The 16974-nt window shown below is 41.2% G+C and overlaps 1 protein-coding gene across 2 annotated transcripts in view; it reads right to left on the bottom strand.

The window, feature by feature from the left end:
- GLRA2 (glycine receptor alpha 2) overlaps positions 1 to 15427 on the bottom strand; it is a 127854-nt gene extending 112427 nt beyond the window's left edge. For both annotated transcript variants that reach the window (XM_054216683.1, XM_054216691.1), the window contains exons 1-2: positions 15360 to 15427; positions 13038 to 13171 (exon numbers count right to left, since the gene is read on the bottom strand). In XM_054216683.1, coding sequence (XP_054072658.1) covers positions 13038 to 13171; positions 15360 to 15427 — 202 coding nt within the window. The remainder of the gene's footprint in view (positions 1 to 13037; positions 13172 to 15359) is intronic.
- Between the last annotated feature and the right edge of the window lie 1547 nt (positions 15428 to 16974).

Below are 16974 nucleotides of genomic sequence, written 5' to 3'. Positions count from 1 at the left end.
ATATCATGGAATGGTTCAGGTTGGAAGGGACCTTAAAGGTCATCTAGTTCCAACCCCTGCCATGGGCAGGGACACCTCCCACTAGACCAGGCTGCTGAAAGCCCCATCCAGCCTGGCCTTGAACACTTCCAGGGAAGGGGCATCCACAACTTCCCTGGGCAATCTGTTCCAGTGCCTCACCACCCTCAGGGTAAAATATATCAACATACATTTATAATCAACAGAATAAGGCTAAGAGCCACAGAGGCACTTACAGAGGCAGAGCAAGAGCTGCAAAGATTTAGGTGTCTGAATCCTTTTTAGGACTCTCATTCCTGCTGATATCACTGAGCCCAAATACTACCAAGTATCTGAGGAATACATGTGAGCAGCACCACTTACGGCAATGGTATTTACAGACTGGAGGAGACAACACATGCATACCCAAAGCAGGCAAGAGATAGAGGCAACACTGAATGGAATCAGCAGGAAAGTATTACAGATAGAGGAAAGTACAATATTTCCCTAGTTCCAGCTGCCTGTTTCCAGAAGTGCACATTCAGGCACACACACAAATATAATTAAACAAAATGGCATCAAACGAACTCTTCTTTTGCATCAAGATTTAAGCTGCTTCCCTTCACTTGGTTAACTTGAGAAAACATCTGAGCAAAAATTCAGCCTTATGACATGACTTGGATATAAAAAGGGCACGTCATATTCCAAAATTGGAAGATCTTCTTCATCAAAACACCACTGAGGAGTCACAAGACAAATACTCCAGTGATTGTCAGATCCAGGTGATTACAGAATGAGTCACAGAAAGAAAATGTCTGTGGAGTAAGTACAGCTAAAGCCATCTATATATACATTGACATATTCTGAGGTCAAACAGTTAGTAATCAATTTCTGAAGTGGTATGTGAGCTTTCAGCTGTGGGACTATTGCTGAATGTAACGGGAATCATGCCGGTAAAATCCTATCAACACTTCACGGAAGGAGAATCCCTGCTAAGATCCATTCTTTTTGTGCCTTAAAGTGCTTGTGAAAATTGTTGGATTGGCATGCTTCACACTCAGCAAATGTCTTTGTCCACAGACCCAGCTCTGGAAGAGGAAAGTAAGTCTCACACTACAAAACCTCTTCAGTTCTGCATTTGGCATTACAGGATAGTCCATACGACATGTTCATTCTTCCCTGCCTCTTTTTGCTGAGGCTGATAACAGAAACATATATTACTGTCAGCTCTGGGGTGCAGTGGGATATTTCCACATAAGTTATCTAATAGACACTGCACAAGAACAATTTTCAGGCACTATTTTATTTCACTCCACAAGCCAGGAGCTCAGAAATGAAAAGCCCTTTAAAACAGTTGACATGCTCCTGATTTATCCAGCTAACCAGACCTAGCCTACAAAGAATATATAGCCATAGCAGTCACAACGGATTGTGTAAATGGACTGGAGCTGGCTTTCACGTAGGTAGTTTGAGGGCTGCTGCCGGTGTAGTCATGTCAGGCTGGAATTCACCGGAGGCCATTAACCTCAGGCATTATACCTTGTGCTGAGCTCTGTATCATCTCAGTGTGGCGCAGAGCACCTCCGAGCAAATTACTTGAAAGCTAGCTCAGATATTCCTACACAAACTGCACAAGTCACACTTGTGACTGAGTGCAGCCAGTCCCAGAGCTAAGGCCTTCCATGTGCAAACGAGTCCGTGGAAATAAATCTAAAAAACAGCGAATCAGAAATCTTACATCTGGAAACTTCCCTGTTGGAACTTGAAGCCTATTGTGCGATGTTACTTAGCACTTATGTCAACTTTGAAAATATTCAAATAAATTAATAAATGTTTTAATTCTTCATATATCTGTCAAAATATTATTTTTTTCCTCTGAGCTTTTTACTCTTCTTTCAAATATTTCCATTCCAAGTCATAACAGGCACCTCACTGCAAGGCATCTCTTTCTGAAGTCTTCCTTCCTCCAGTGCAATAGACCAATGGGTAGTATTTGGGGAAAAGGAATTGCTTGCTTTTCTTATGACATGAAAAGATCCAGGCACCTATTTCTTGTCTTATCACAAAACAGTGCTCACTGAAATGAGCAAATGGAAAGGCAGAGGCACTCGGCCTCACTGGGAGCAGGTAGCAGAAATGCTCCTCAGACCTGATTCTGAGAAACTGCTTGGTTGCTTTGCATTAACGAAGACAGAGCTCTTTGCTGCTAATCAGCATGTGAACCCCATAATGCGTGCAGAGGCCTGGGGCACTCCCAAATGTGGTGAAATAAAAGAGGGTATTACATCTGTAGTCATGAAATCTGCACTCCAGCATAGGGTCAGTCAAACACCTCCTGGGTAATCTTATTTTTAATAATCATTTACGAAGTCATTGTAGCCAACTCATCTAAGAGACCACATGGAACCACATGATAAAAATGTTCACTAAGAAGAGAAGGCAAGAGGGAAGATCTACTTAATGAAAAAAAAGCATTATATAATAATATTGAAATGTTGTCAACCAGTCTAGGCTTCTATTTTCAGTCAGAATGAACTGCTTCATTCTGCTCGGCATACTCACCTTGAAACATTTATTTAAAAAAATAAATTGGTTATAAGTTATAACCAGTTATAAGAGTCAATAGATACAGTCTCAAATGCAGGGCTTGGTCAATACCTCTCTCTGTGGCCACACAGAGGTCTCAGAATTGATTTTAATTCCTTTTTTTTGTTCCTCCGAGCTTGGACATTTGCTTTATTTCACAATTCTGACGGCTTTCTCTTTAATGTCTACATAATGTTCCTTGCTTTACTGTCAGAAGGCATATGCAGGACTTGAAGAAAAAGAGCAGTGTGGGTGGCTAACATTATCAAGCAGACATTGATTTATGGCTGCTAGGGAATTATACACCAAATGATACATGGGACACAGATGAACAATGGGATTTAGAGAAATGGGATGGCTCAGGCATAGGGACAAGTGACAACAGGAATGGTCAGGAGCTGGTACAGATGGCAATCTGCAACTAGTCAGAGACACACAGACCAATATACTCACCACATCTAACACTAATAAAATAACTTTTTCCTTCTGTTTTCAAACCTTTCAGCTATTGGGAATGTCCCATTTTTTGCCTCCTTATAGTTCAACTCATTGCCATACAATCTGCACAGAATATTACTTTGAAATTAATTCCTCCCTCCTGACTCTCAACTTCAATTCTCCCATCAGCTGATCTCTTGTTATGTTTAGCTCAGTCGCCTGTTCCCTCCCCTTCACTCATCCCCTCTCCCTTTGGGAACCTCGTATGTGATGTCTCACATCCTGAATACCAAAAAGGATCTGTCTTTTAACTCCAAGACATCCTTAAAGCACTTCTTGGGTGCCTTTCCCCAGCAATTATTTCAGTCATCAGTTCTTCCTATGTAAAAAAAATGGATGGAAGAATGGGAGAATGAATGAGAACTCTTCACCTGCCTAGAAAATAAGCATCTTATAAACTGGCTTACTCTTTTATCAATACCAAACCACCTGTTGTAAGGAAATTATCAGCTCTTTGATGCAGGATGCTCACTGCATTGCTGAGAGGAGCATCATATGCCTTTCACATAGGTTCAGAACTCCGCTGACATAAAGTGTGTTGCAGGGTCAGGGCGTATGTTCTTTTTCTGGTTTCTACCAATTGTCATGCTGAGTAGGAGTCTTCTACAAAGTCATCCAAATCAGACTATATTCACACTGAGGAAATTATTAGCCTGAATTGAATCTGTCCCTAATTATATATAAATTTTATAAGTCAAAGTTTTATTTTATTAAAAAAAAAAGTTAAAATCTTTTTTAACAGATTGTGTTTTACCTCACACAAAACACGCCTCAGAAGTGTGACAAAACCAAAATTCTCAGGGGTATGGCGACAAAGACCTGTGAAATTATTCTCAGGAGTATAGAGACAACGAGCTGCAAAATTCTCCCAGATGCTTCTTTTTTGGATGACTCCTATAACCAGACTGACCAAAAGGATTTTAATACCTCAGACTGCTCCATCTGATGGGATGTCACTATCTAGAAAGGGAAATTGCTGCAGCCTGAAACCTTTATGTGGAATAGCCACATCTGCATTTTAATTAGCCTGGGGAAGAATATGTGCATGTGTTTATGCATAGGCAACAGGCTACTTTCACATCTAGTAGAAAATAAGTTTTTACACGCGCTTCTGGTTTGGCCCTATGCACGTAATCTGCATGCATCTCTTCAACAACTGCTTTAAATTGCAGTGTGAGAGTTTATAGCAGCATTCTGCTCTCACATTCTCACTTCTGCCAAAGTGTTACTGATTATTTAGGACTAAATCTTTGTTGGACAGAATAAACAGCACAAGAAGAAAGAGCAGTCCTGATAAGAGAGTTTTATAGCTTAAGATGAAGACATTAAAGACAGCACACATTGGGAATGTAGTCATTAGGGGCAGCCTAAGATAATGAGTATTGATCTGGTAAATTTTAATCCTAGGTTTTCCCAAACTAACTATGCTGGTTTAAGGAAAGCATTTAGCTTCTTCTCATCTATATTTCTCCAAGTACAAAAGTGAGGGAGATAACCCGTAGACGTGTTCCCAGGACAGAGGAAGAATGAGTTTGTTCATGTCATGTGTATCAATTGAATATCAGTTGCTATTCTTTAAGAGAATGTGCCCAAAATTCAGCTAGTCACAGATGTGTCCAGTTGCTTCCATGCAGTCCTGGGCTTTGGAGACATAGAAACACACAGGTAGGGGTTATTAGCTTTTGGAGGAGATCATCATACTACTACTGTGCTTCCCTGGACAGCCCACTGCTTGCTATAGCCAAAAAAATATCCACCACGTGACAGGTAGAAGCAGTTGCAGTGTCTGATGCTTTTGTGCATAACACCCAGGCCCTTGTGGAGGAACCCTAAGGACCTTGTACAGTCCATGGGCAGTGCATGATGCTTCAGCACAGTGGGGCACCATTTGCAGAGAGCAAATAATTCACAATTGGCTTTTTAGGGCCCTCCTGAAAACCTGATTCTTAGCAAGGTTGAGGTACCTTACTCAGGATCTGCAGCTCAGAGGATTTTCCACCAAGTCAACACATACAACCTTCCTTTGAGAAAGCATTCAAAAATTTCAGTCTTTCCTCTTAAAACACAGCCAGTTTTGCAGCTCATAACAAAACGTTGAGAGATTTCATGCAGAAAGAGTCCTTTCTAGGATCTTCTACGCCTGCCTCAGATTGAAAGGATGCAGACTTGCACCTCCTAGGCTACAAGGCTGTGGAAACTGGGGTGGTATATCTCTCACTGTCTCCTATTCAGAGGGGATGGCATTCAGCCTAAAGTGCAGCTATGGCCACTTTTAAAAATATTTAACAGGGGTGGATAGCCTACTGAACCCAGCAAGGTGTGCAGCAAAGCACTTGGGATACAACATTTGGAAAGAGAGGGAAAGTGCACTCACGCACGTCTGTATCTTAGTTGTCGGGGCAATTACCAGGAAGACTGAGAGAAGTGCTAGCTTCCAGTCCCTGTCCTTACAACTTTTTCTGTAACAGTTACATCAACTGCCCCTAAGGTGTAATGGCTACAGCAATCTCTTCTGTGCATCACATCAAGAGTAAAAGGCTCTCCTTCTTTTAAGATGAAGAGTAAAGACTCTCCCCTCTGACAAGTAGCTACATTGCAAAGTTGAAAAGCCATGTTCCCCTTGTATTTTCTTCCTGGCTTAGTGAAGTTTGAAATCCTTTGTTGCAAAAAGGGCCACTCAGAATCATTTATAGTCCTTTGGATCAGATACTGAATCATTCAAGCTGTATATTGTACAATCTTCTGTATATTGTAGAGAGAGTCAGGCCACCCACAGACACTGTTTTGTGTTTGTAGGGGTTTTAAAGTGATCACAGATCCACCCTGAGAGTAATCCTTTTCCTGTGGAGTTTAAGGCAGGCTCTGAGATACCTGGTCCCCAGAGGGAGATGGAGGCAGAGCAGTGCCACATCAGAGAGCCTGGATTTGGCTTAGGAGTGAGGTGGGTGCTAAGCGAGAGGCTGGGGCAGTTCTGGGCAGACTCAGGAGCAGAAATGAGAGAATCTGAGGAACTTTAAAACAAAACAGTAATGCACTGACAGCATCATACAGCAGGTGTATCAGGGCTTTCCAGGGGGGTTTGTTTCATTGTTTGTGGACTTATTCCTTCTAAGTCCTTTTTTAAAAGCTTACTTCTCTTATTGACTCTTCAAGCCTTTATGCTTCCACCCTTCCCAGCTGCTGACGTAGCTGAGGCATAAGGAGTAATCAATGTACCTTCATGCCCTTGCAGTACTGGAGGATTGCTGGTAGCTGGCACAGTTCAGATAAGCTGCTAGGCTGCTCCGTTTTATTCCTTATAAGTAACTGAATACCTGGTGAACGGCACTTCTCTCATGAACGGTACTGCTCTGATCTTGCGTGGTTTCCCAAATCAGAGCCTTTATATTTCTGTAAATTTTGAATTTTAACCATGGAGTTGGTGTTTATGACATTGGCGGGTCACTATTTATGCCAGACATTGTGCACCCTTCATCTTAGAGCTGTGTCAGACCCTGTATGACCCTGTCTGCATCATTTGGGAGGCTCTTCTCTGCAGAATGTTAAAATCACTCATTTCTGTGAAAGACTGTGAAACGCATATTTGGAAGCTGAACCATCAAACATACATTTTCTGATGACTTAATCAGAAATTTATATTCATATTTCCAGAGGGGGAAAAAAAAAGATCACGAATCTGCCTAATAAAACTACATATTTCTGCTTTATGTATACATAGTCCTAGTTACTATATCACTGTATGTAATAGATTTGTAGTTTATAAATGTGTATATTTACAGTAAATTAAGTGTGCATGTTTTTATATATCCTGTATACAAATTGCATGTTTTCTAAGACAGCCAAAACACAACAAGATGCTTAATGAGTGACCCAAGGGCATTGGCTTCAACCATATAGAAAATTTAAATCTAAACAGGACACTGGATGTGATAAAAGCAATACAATTAAATTAGAACATGATCAAAACAATAGTGTCTCCTGATTTGATGTCGAAGGTCTTTGTCTCTTCTTTGACACTTGTTTTTCATAAATTCTCTTGGCAGTTTATGCAGCAGCAGACCAATATTCCATGACAACAGTCAAATCTACTGATATCTCTTAATTAAATCATTGGTTTTGAATAAAGGCAACATACCAATATGATACAGACCACTGTGGCTAACCTTTTAAAAATAAAAGAAGACGAGGGACCAATCCTCAGCTTGGACTCCAAGCAGCATTGGTTAGCTGGTGCTTTACACTGCTGCGTGCTCACAGCCTTTCTTCTGACTTGCTTTGGAGGGAGCTGGCTGCAGGAATCTCTGACAGAGATCAGGAAATGAGCAAACAGCTAAGCAGCGTAGATAATCAGGAGGGCTGCTGGAGCTTGCTGTCTGGCCCAGTTTGTCTAGAAGCCTAGACATAACCTAACTAGCTATGCATCTCCCCCAGCCTACTCACGTTCTGGAAAGAACATGAAATTAAAGAAAGAGGGGAAGAAGGACAAGTTCCGTAACCCTCTTTACCAGCAGTTTTAAAAGAAACACAATTAAAGGGATCCTTGCATAATTGTGGCAAAAAAAGGTTTCTGCATGACAACATGCATACCTAGGGCAGGGGCTGAATATAATTTCCTTAGCTACATTTTCGTAGTTGAAGAAAAATTAAAAAAAGCCCAAACAAACCCGATATCCTGTGTGTAAGGATCCTCATGCAACATCTAACTGTGCAGTGGGATGTGTGTACACAGCTTCACCTGAAAGCAGCATAAAGTTGTAGATGTGTTTTAAGGCAGAAGCATACCTCTCATAACAGATGCGTGCAGATCCCAGGCAAGCTGTATTTAGGGAGTGCAATGGCCTGGCCACATCCAAAAACTGGCCACATAGCCTTCCTCCTCCTACAGTGAATCTTCAGCCCATGCCCTACAATGGGAATGCACCGATAGCGTGCACTTCCTTATTACACGCCATCGTGCCTGAATGGGATTTGAGTCTCCATTGGACATTGCCCTTTGAGGCTCAAACTGTGTGGAAAGTTGCCCAGGACAAGATACTCACTGCACCTGACTTCATGGCCAGTAGTGGTCAGCAACTGAAGTCTGGCTTTGGGAAGGTTGTTAACTACTGCAGAACAAATCACTGCAGCCCTCCAGCTTACCTTAGGTATACTTTTCAACGTTTATATGTATTTACAGCTTGTTTTTCCAACAGGTATTTATGGTGAAGTGTCATGTCTAGATTAAGGTCGTCTACTGCAGACAATTCCTCTTCTTAGCATGTACATAGAAGCTGCTTTTATTTACTTAGCCTGATGCCATTAATTTCACCCTTAAATGTCATTCAGTGTTTTCCATTCATGCCTTTTTAAGAATTCCATTAGTGGTCAACTCAGGGGCCAAATAAGTAAGCAAAGGGCTTGAACATATGGGAAAAACTGACCTTTGTTGCCAAGGAGTTAAAGTATTAAAGTGCATAAGCCATTTCCTGTAACAGTTGTCAAGCTAATTTTCAGTAAATTACTTAGTCCATGTGTTTATTATTCAGATATAAACCCACTGACTCGGCATGAAAATGACATTACACCACTGTAATCACAGACTAATCTTTTACAACTACAATCACTACACCCCCAAACTGCATCCCTCTAACAAGACTTCTCTGACTTCATAAACTGCAGCTTCTGAGCAAGTTAATTCACACCGCATTGTACCGTCCAGCAAGGAGGGTAACATTAATGGGCACTGTTGCTGCATGCCTCCATGTAACTCCATAAAAATAAGAATATTCTTTAGCAAATAATGGCTTAATGGGAAAGAATGCACTTGAAACATAGAATGAAATTCAATACAAGAGAAAAAAAGTATCATCTTCATTGCAGGCATTTTCCATGCCAAAAGATAACACTCTTCTGGAGCTCTTGGTGACATACTCCCCTTCTCTCCACCAGTGCATGACAGCCAGTCTACTACTTAAAGAATTTGGCATAAAGGGCATAGTAGTGCCTATAGATAAATAGTTTTCTGTATGTGATCATTTCTAGCTTATGTGTAGGTTTTAAGTGCTTCTAGAAGATGAGCGTGTTAAAAAAGTGGAAATAATTCAGTAACCTCTGCAGGTCAACACCTGCTAGGAAATTTTAAATTCAAGCTGACTTTCCATTAGCCCCACGTCTCATGTTGTGATTAAGTTGTAGATTGATCCCTTGTATCATGGCATTGCACACAGTGCTCTTGAGGGAATCTGAGCTAAATATACACTAATCTAAGATACCACTTCACCATCCCTGGTTTCTACCAGTGCAAAAGCACATTCTTGGCTAGTTTTATAACACCAGTGCCCTAAACTGCTATTTCTAGTGTTGTTGAGGAAAGCAAAGAGAGCAGTGGAGAAAATACAAGGCATCACTCTGATTTGTTGTTGATGGTTTTTACCACTAAAAAATGTAACATTAATATAAATCAGGTAAAAAGTACATCATGCAGGTTTCACTTTTTATTATTTTACAGAAACCATGCTCAACTGACATTACAATTGAGGAAGAAATAGCATGTCAACTCATAGGACCACGAGTGTGTGTTTGCTGTCAACAGAAAGACTCTCAGGGACTTCAATTAGTATTAGATTGCAGTCTTCATATTTACATTTAAAAGTATTCCCCTATGTGTCCTTATACAAATTATTAGCCTATTCAAATTCAATAATAGCTAAGTGTAAGATAAAAAAGTATGCATTAAGTATCTGACAGACAGTGATTAAAGAAAGGAAATTTTGAGAGCTGTCACTCTGGCACTTCTCTCTGGCTGTTCATCAGAGGGACAGTCCCTCTCGGTGCCTGGTCATTTTCTATACTATCACTTGGTGTGTCAAGAAGAATCAGAAATGTGCTCCTCTGCTTTCAAATGATTGTGTAAGACAGAAAGGTACAAAAAAAGAAAGGACTTTTCAGTACACAGTACTTCTGAAAAAAAAACCAACACCGAACTGTTTTTGATGTCTAAACATTTCTATATTCACATGTTTCTCTCCCACTATCTTCCTGAATTTTCTAATTTGCAAGAGCAAGTTAGGGAAAAACAGTAACTAATGATGAAATGTTTTATCTGGATAAAACACCTTGTTCCCATAAGTAGCATTTTTCTCTCTCTTTAGAATGTGCAGCCTTTATTCCCCAAATTAATCAAATAGCTCCTGTTTTCCAATAATTCAGACTAGTCATAAAAGTATATTTAATTATTGAATAACCAGTGGTGTAAGATAAAAGGGTTCTACTCAGTTGCCTTTCCATGAAAGGCAGACTTTTCTGACACTTTAAAATGCCCACAGTGGACTTGGAGAAAGCTATGTAACTGGTCTAAAGCAGAAAAAACTAGACAAATGCATGAGCAGTGGCACAACTATCTTGATCCACAATGTCTTTTGTGAAACATAGGAATCAAATATTAATCCCAGACTACATGTAAGGCCGGATAACAGATCCCCAGTTTAAACCATTGTCCCTGCAGACCTCTTTTATGCTTAAAAGTTCTTGCCCTAAAATACAAAAACTGTTACAAATTAGGTGATCATTCAACATTTCATACATCCATCCATTTATATGATTTAGAATATTAGTATTGTACAATAGCCCATTTCCCCAAAAAGATCTCAGATTATTAGAAACTGAAAAAATTTCTATGATGATCACAATAAAGACTCAGTGCAAAAAATACCTTTATAATACTTAACTCTACGAAAGGTAAATTTATTTTGACCTCTTTGCAGCTGTACTTCTTATTCTTTAAAAGGAAAAAAAATGCAATATAGAAAAATAAGTATTTTCAATTTTTTTTAAAAGTTAGGACTTGGTCAACTAGAACATGGGTGTGCATCATATTGACTAATAAAAATGGTTGTCAGCTGACAAGCTTTTGACTGGTGGTTTGAAGTTCTAAACTGCATGACTTAACTCTCTAGTTCTGAACTCTGAGATACAAAATACCCTTCAAAGGAACATAGCAGAGAACAAAAAAACCTTTCAGAGCCCTCAGCAGAAGACTGAGAGCTACGGGAGAGCTCAGAGATGTGAAGTTATGAAAAAATGCTGAAGATCTGTTTATCAGTTCAAACAGCTGCAAAGTACCATCCTGCTCTGGAAAGTGACTTAATAAAACAAATCAAAGATAAGAAATGGCAGATTCCTTGCCATTAAGGGTTCATAGGTGCCATCAGACAGGAGCTTCACTTTGGGAACACAAACAAACCACGGGACTCGGAGGGTAGCAGTGTCTGTCAAACAGCTCAGCATGCACCATACAGCGTCCTGCACACCATACCTGCTCTACCCGCTTAAACATCAGGTGAGCGAAGCTGTGAATTTGTCTCCTCCTGGTTTTTTCATTAAATGGTTTTAGACACGTACAGAGGGTCAATAAAGAGCTGTCTTTAAGCTGTCCTGTGTACAGGGACTGCTACTATGCCTGGTTTTATCTGAGCTTCAAGAGGTGAAGCAGAAGTCTTCTTTTAGTGTCCCTCCCATACAAAGGGGAAGAAAAAGTCCTCAGTGATTGCTGCCTTACTCAGTTCAGGCAATTTCTGCCTTCATGTGGATTCTCTAAAACTTCACTGATACTCACGCAAATGCACAAAATGAATGTGAAAGCCTAATGCAGTATCACTGACAACAAACTAATACGGACCCCAGTTCAGGAACTCAATAAGCACTTTGAAAACTATTCTGAAAACAGAACTCAAGACTTCGCTGACTAGAGATTTTTTAACTTGTCATTTTCCAAACCTTTGTATCTGAAAGCCATACTAGGTTCCTCCTCACTCAGGCATAGGAAGCAGTCAAAAAAGGCACTTTGTTCCACATCTTGTAATTTGCACATGTGGTAACAGGGAGAAGAAATTGATCTTTGATCTAAATTTAATTAAACACTTTTCTCATTGACATACAAGCTTCTTCTTTCCAAACAGTTAATTCACTGGCTAAGAAGTGATTATCTTTTCCAGTCATTATCAACTTTCACAGCACTGCTAATAAGGCTCAATACAGGAAAACATGCATTTTGGTGACAAAAGCTGATAGATATGAATGCAAATGCACTTTGGCATCAAATTTGTTAAGGAAGCATTTTATCAGTTTTCAAAGTAAAACCACATTCTAAGCTGTAAATTGGTATAGAAGAGCCAGTTAGGGTGGCATTATAGGGCTCTCCAGAAATGCTAAATATTTGCAATGAAAACTTCTCTCTCAACTCCTTTCATTCAAAGCCACAAGACATTCTGTGCTCACTTCCATAGAGATTTACAGGACGACAGCAAGGAAAACTTGTAGTGAATAGTAATGGTTGCAAAAGAAGCCTCCAGTCCACAGCCGCTTTGTGCTGGCATGGCGGTGGTGATTCTCCACAGCTCAGGCCAAGTTTTGGAAAAGGAGGGAGTCATGGAAGTGACAAACAGCATGTGGCTTCTATGTTTTGTAGGGATTCTGAGAAATTGCCACTTATCATTCAGTCAATGTTCACAGGATAAAATCTGCTGTGTGCATAACTTGAGTCCTATCTCCCTACTTCGGGGAAGAAGATTCTTTAAGTAGAACAAAAGTATAGACCATAAAGAAGATAATAGCTCAGCATGGAAGTGTTGAAGATATTGTCTTCATGGCTGAAAAAATTCAGGAATAAGTCATCTTGATTGCTTTTAGTGAGGAACCTGGAACCCTATTTACTATGTGGAATTAGTAAGGTCTTCAGAAGCAACCTCTGACAGCTAAACATTATTGTGACATGAAAAGAGTGTTTTCAAGCTCTGGAGCCTTATCACCTACACTGTTCTCCTAGTCCTTTCCATGCATCAACTATTCTCCATGACACTATCACACTGGAAAACTCAAGTTGTTGAAAAGAGAATAAGAACCCAGATGTAAAACCCTCAAACCTATAATTTGTCCAAAACATAATTGATTAATCAATGAGAAGTCTTAAAAAAACTTACCTTTAAAATTTGGTCTGATCCTAGCATCATACCCCGATGTCCTTCCCATCAATTTGTCCAAAAAATCTGAAGGAGACAGGGTCTGTGAGGGGGATTTTCCAGATCTTGAATCATGTTCTTTACAGAAAGTCGTCCTAAATAAATTATTAGCCACCATTAGCTAATATTTAGCTTGCATTCTATTCAAATCATGGAGAAATTATAGCACTAAATAAAATTGTTTTAATTCAGTGCATGTAGCAATTAATATTTTTATAGAACAACCTAGTCTATTTTTCATCTGAAATCTCTATTCTAGAAATAAAAATGAGTTTAAGGTAGTATGCATGGATACAATTTGCTATTCAGAAAAAAAGTTCTGCTTTAAAAAGAAATTTATTACAGCTTTAAGACTTCAGAAGATTCAATTTGCTCTTCATCTTAATGAGTAGAGCAATCTTACAGGGTCTTTGATATCCTGTTTCATACCATTGCTTTGATTACATGTATGCAGTTAGAACTATATGTTAACACTGTTTTGAGGTGGTCTTAAACTTCCAAAAAATAGCTGGCAGTACTCACCAAGCAACACTGAAAAATACTGGGTTTGTTAATATTGGGAAGGATATAGATGCAAAGAAAATGTTCTTTACAGATGCTACCCAACAAATATTTGAGTGATGCTAGTGAAGGTCTGGTTTCTTACCCAACATAGCAAAAAAAGGGTTCCAGAGTCAGTCACAACTGATCTTGCAGGTTTTTTTTACCAATGAACATCGAGTAATAAAATTTATCAGTAATATTACCAGCTGGCACTGGAACATAGCAAGCTCTTGGAACACATGTCTGTTTTCAGGATTTAAGAACAAACTTCTGGTACCATATCATGCATGCGAAACACTGTGTACATAGCATATTACGTGTTGCAAGCACATTAAATATTGCAGAGAAAGATAATTTAAGAGTCCCTCATAGCTGTTCCCTAGGGGGAAAAAAAAAACCCTAGAATGAAGTGGTCATATTTGGTGTGTAGAGATACAGATTTCATCATAAAGCATTATCTGGATGCTTAAACAACCAGTTTCATTGTATCTATGTTTTGACATAATCTCTGAGCTTTATTAAAAGTACTTCTATGACTGTGACTTCTATACCACTCTCTGTTTAAATATTTGCCCCAAGGGAACCACTCAGTTTCAGGAGTGTTTCAGGATGGGGGGATGGAGGGGGACTGTGCATCTATATGCAAATATAAATAAATAAATTAGATATACGTGTGAGCATCTGAAATGAGAAGCAAATATCATGTCCTTTATCCCTTTACGAAAGCACCAGAATTGTTAAAAGGCAAGTGATAGTAAATTCTTGTGGTGTGATTCCCCACGCTTTTTAAGGTTCCATTTACAGGGGGTGGTTGCTTCTTTTTGCTTTTGTCAATGACAGGGTACCATTAAAAAATATCTTTAATTTTTAATACATAGTAGATGATATTCCCCACCTAAGTGATAAAAACAATCAATCAAGATAATAAAAACTGTAAATTTAATCCAGTGCACTTATTTGGGATGTTCCTGTACAAATTACTTGTTTTCATTCAGAGCCCACCAGTTATGAGTTACGTCGTGATCGCAGGCTCACGAATATAAATACTATTTCACTCTGTCACTGTATATATACCTCATTACTCACCTAAAAACACTTTATATGTGTACATGTAGATACACAGCAGTGTACAGTATAATAATGAATCTCAGCTAAAATAGTGTTTTGGTTAGTAAGACTGACCTGTTTGCTTTGTAGTGCAAAAGTCAATAGCCGAAGCAAAAGCTTGTGAAATGTTAAAAAAATAGTTAGAAACAACAATCATATGTACTGGTACCTTAAGTGAACACAATACTGTCTGATCCAGGGTTTTCCCAAAATCAGAGGATAGCTTCTCTAATTGCAAATAACTACATCTCTGACAAAACTGGTTCACTCGTTTCCAAAGCTTGAAGAGGAGGAATCAAAGCAACTTCCTAAACAACCTCCAGTGGGAGCAGAGAATCTGCGTTTTGGAAGAAAAACTGAACGAAATGGTTTTAGCTGTATTGATATTCAGTGAAAAAACATGTCTTTGAATCAGAGAAATGGAAAATAGATCACCCAAACTTGAGATTATTATTTTTCGTGTTTGTTACCAAGCAACGAGTCTCCGAGCGTAAAAGGGATAGCCTACATAGAATGAACATGAAATACTCTCAAATATAGCAAACAAAGTAGGTTAATGTGACGTAGTATCTTTATAGTTACAATTTCCACAACCTTTTGACAAAAATCATCACATAGAGTCGTATCACCTACCTGAAGTGGTTTGTCTCTAAGAAAAATGCAAACAAGGTTGTCAAAATTTTCACTAGCTGCCGGTTCATTCCTCCTGCTTTCTGTGATGATTTGGAAAATATCCCAGAAACAATTCCAGAGAGATGCAGGTAAAAAGTAAGCTGGTGCTGCCTAGATTCCCAAATTCAGCAATGATTTAATTTTCTTGACAATCAGGAAGAGAAGGTCTGGATCTCTACAAACTGGGGGTAGAAAAGAAGTGCCAGTCCTTGGAATCATGGTCAGGTCAAGCCTAGGCTCATCTCCAGCAGCCAGCACAAAAGAGACAAAGCATCAGACCTGCTCGTTCCCCCGCCTCGCTTTTGGTGATTGGGGGTGGGGTGGGGGGGTGGGGGTGGGGAGAGAGGGGGGGAAAGAAGGCAGAAAAAAAAAAAGAAAAAAAGGAAAAGAAAAAGAAATAAAAAGGAAAGGAAAAGAACAGGAAACCCAACTACCCGAGGAGCATCACACAAAAGGGAATAGCGCTGAGAGCGCTGCTGTTGCTGGTATGTTTTATTCCCCTTTCGCCTTTGAAAATTAGTATTTATGAACGGTGGTGGGGCTACTGGGTCGGTCTGCTTTCCCCCTCTTTGGGCAGGGAGGCGTCGGCGCTGGCGGGAGGGGAGGGCTGGAGGGAAGGAGGGCTGGAGGGAGGGCTGGAGGGCGGGATGGATGGAAGGCTGGAGCGGGCGGGGGCCGCGGGGAAGCCCAGCGCCTGTGCTGGAATGAGGCAGGCGGGAGCGCACGGCGCCGGGAATTCAGCACTCGGACAGCTCCGCGCCCTCCGACGCGCATGCGCCCGGCCGTGACTTCGCCACGGGTTGTGGGGGGCGCCCGTTGCGGGCGTGTGTGTCCGCATGTGGGCGCCCGGGGGGGCGTCTGTGGGGTAGGGGGGGTGTCCCTGTGGGGTGTGTTTGCGGGGTAGAGGGGGGTCGTGGGTCGTGTTTCTGCGTGGACGGTGTGCGGTGTGTTTCTGCGAGTGGGGATGCGTGGCGTGGGGGGGCGCTTCGGGGAGGGGGTGTATCTGCGTGGCGTGGAGGTGTACCTGCGTGGTGTGTGTTGGGGGGGGGAGTCGCGGGGGGTGTGGGGTGGTGGGAGTGGGTGTCTGCGTGTGCGACGTCTCTGCCGGTGGGATCGCGCGTGTGGCTGCGGGAGGTGGGTGCGTGGGTCCCCCGGCGGGTGACCCCGAAGGCACCATGTCGCGCCCCTCTGGAAGGTGCCGCCTCCCCGCTGGTGTCTGTGGCGAGGCGAGGGGTAGGGAAAGGCCTCCCCTCCCTTCCGTGGTGGGGAGGGGAAGGAAGGAGCCCCTGCTGCCCCGTGGCTGAGGGAGGATCGCGGAGAGGGATGGGCCCCGCCACGGGACCAGGCCCCTCTCTTGAGAGCTTCTCCATGAAGACCTGAATGGGTGTGGGGAGGAGGAAAGAGCAGTCCATGGGAAGTTTGTGGAGAAGGCAAAAGCGGGATGTGTGTGGGTGTGTACCTTTTCTTCAACTACCCAGTGATGTCAAAAGTGGCAATGTTCAGTGTATTCCCAGAGGCAAAAGGGACAGGGTGACCTGCAGACGCTATGAATAGTGCTTTCTGGAGCTGGGATTCC

This window comes from Rissa tridactyla, chromosome 1 (genome assembly GCF_028500815.1).
Source record: "Rissa tridactyla isolate bRisTri1 chromosome 1, bRisTri1.patW.cur.20221130, whole genome shotgun sequence".
NCBI classification, from domain to species: domain Eukaryota; kingdom Metazoa; phylum Chordata; class Aves; order Charadriiformes; family Laridae; genus Rissa; species Rissa tridactyla.
The sequence above is the reverse complement of the archived record's forward strand: the minus strand, read 5'-3'. Positions and strand labels throughout refer to the sequence as shown.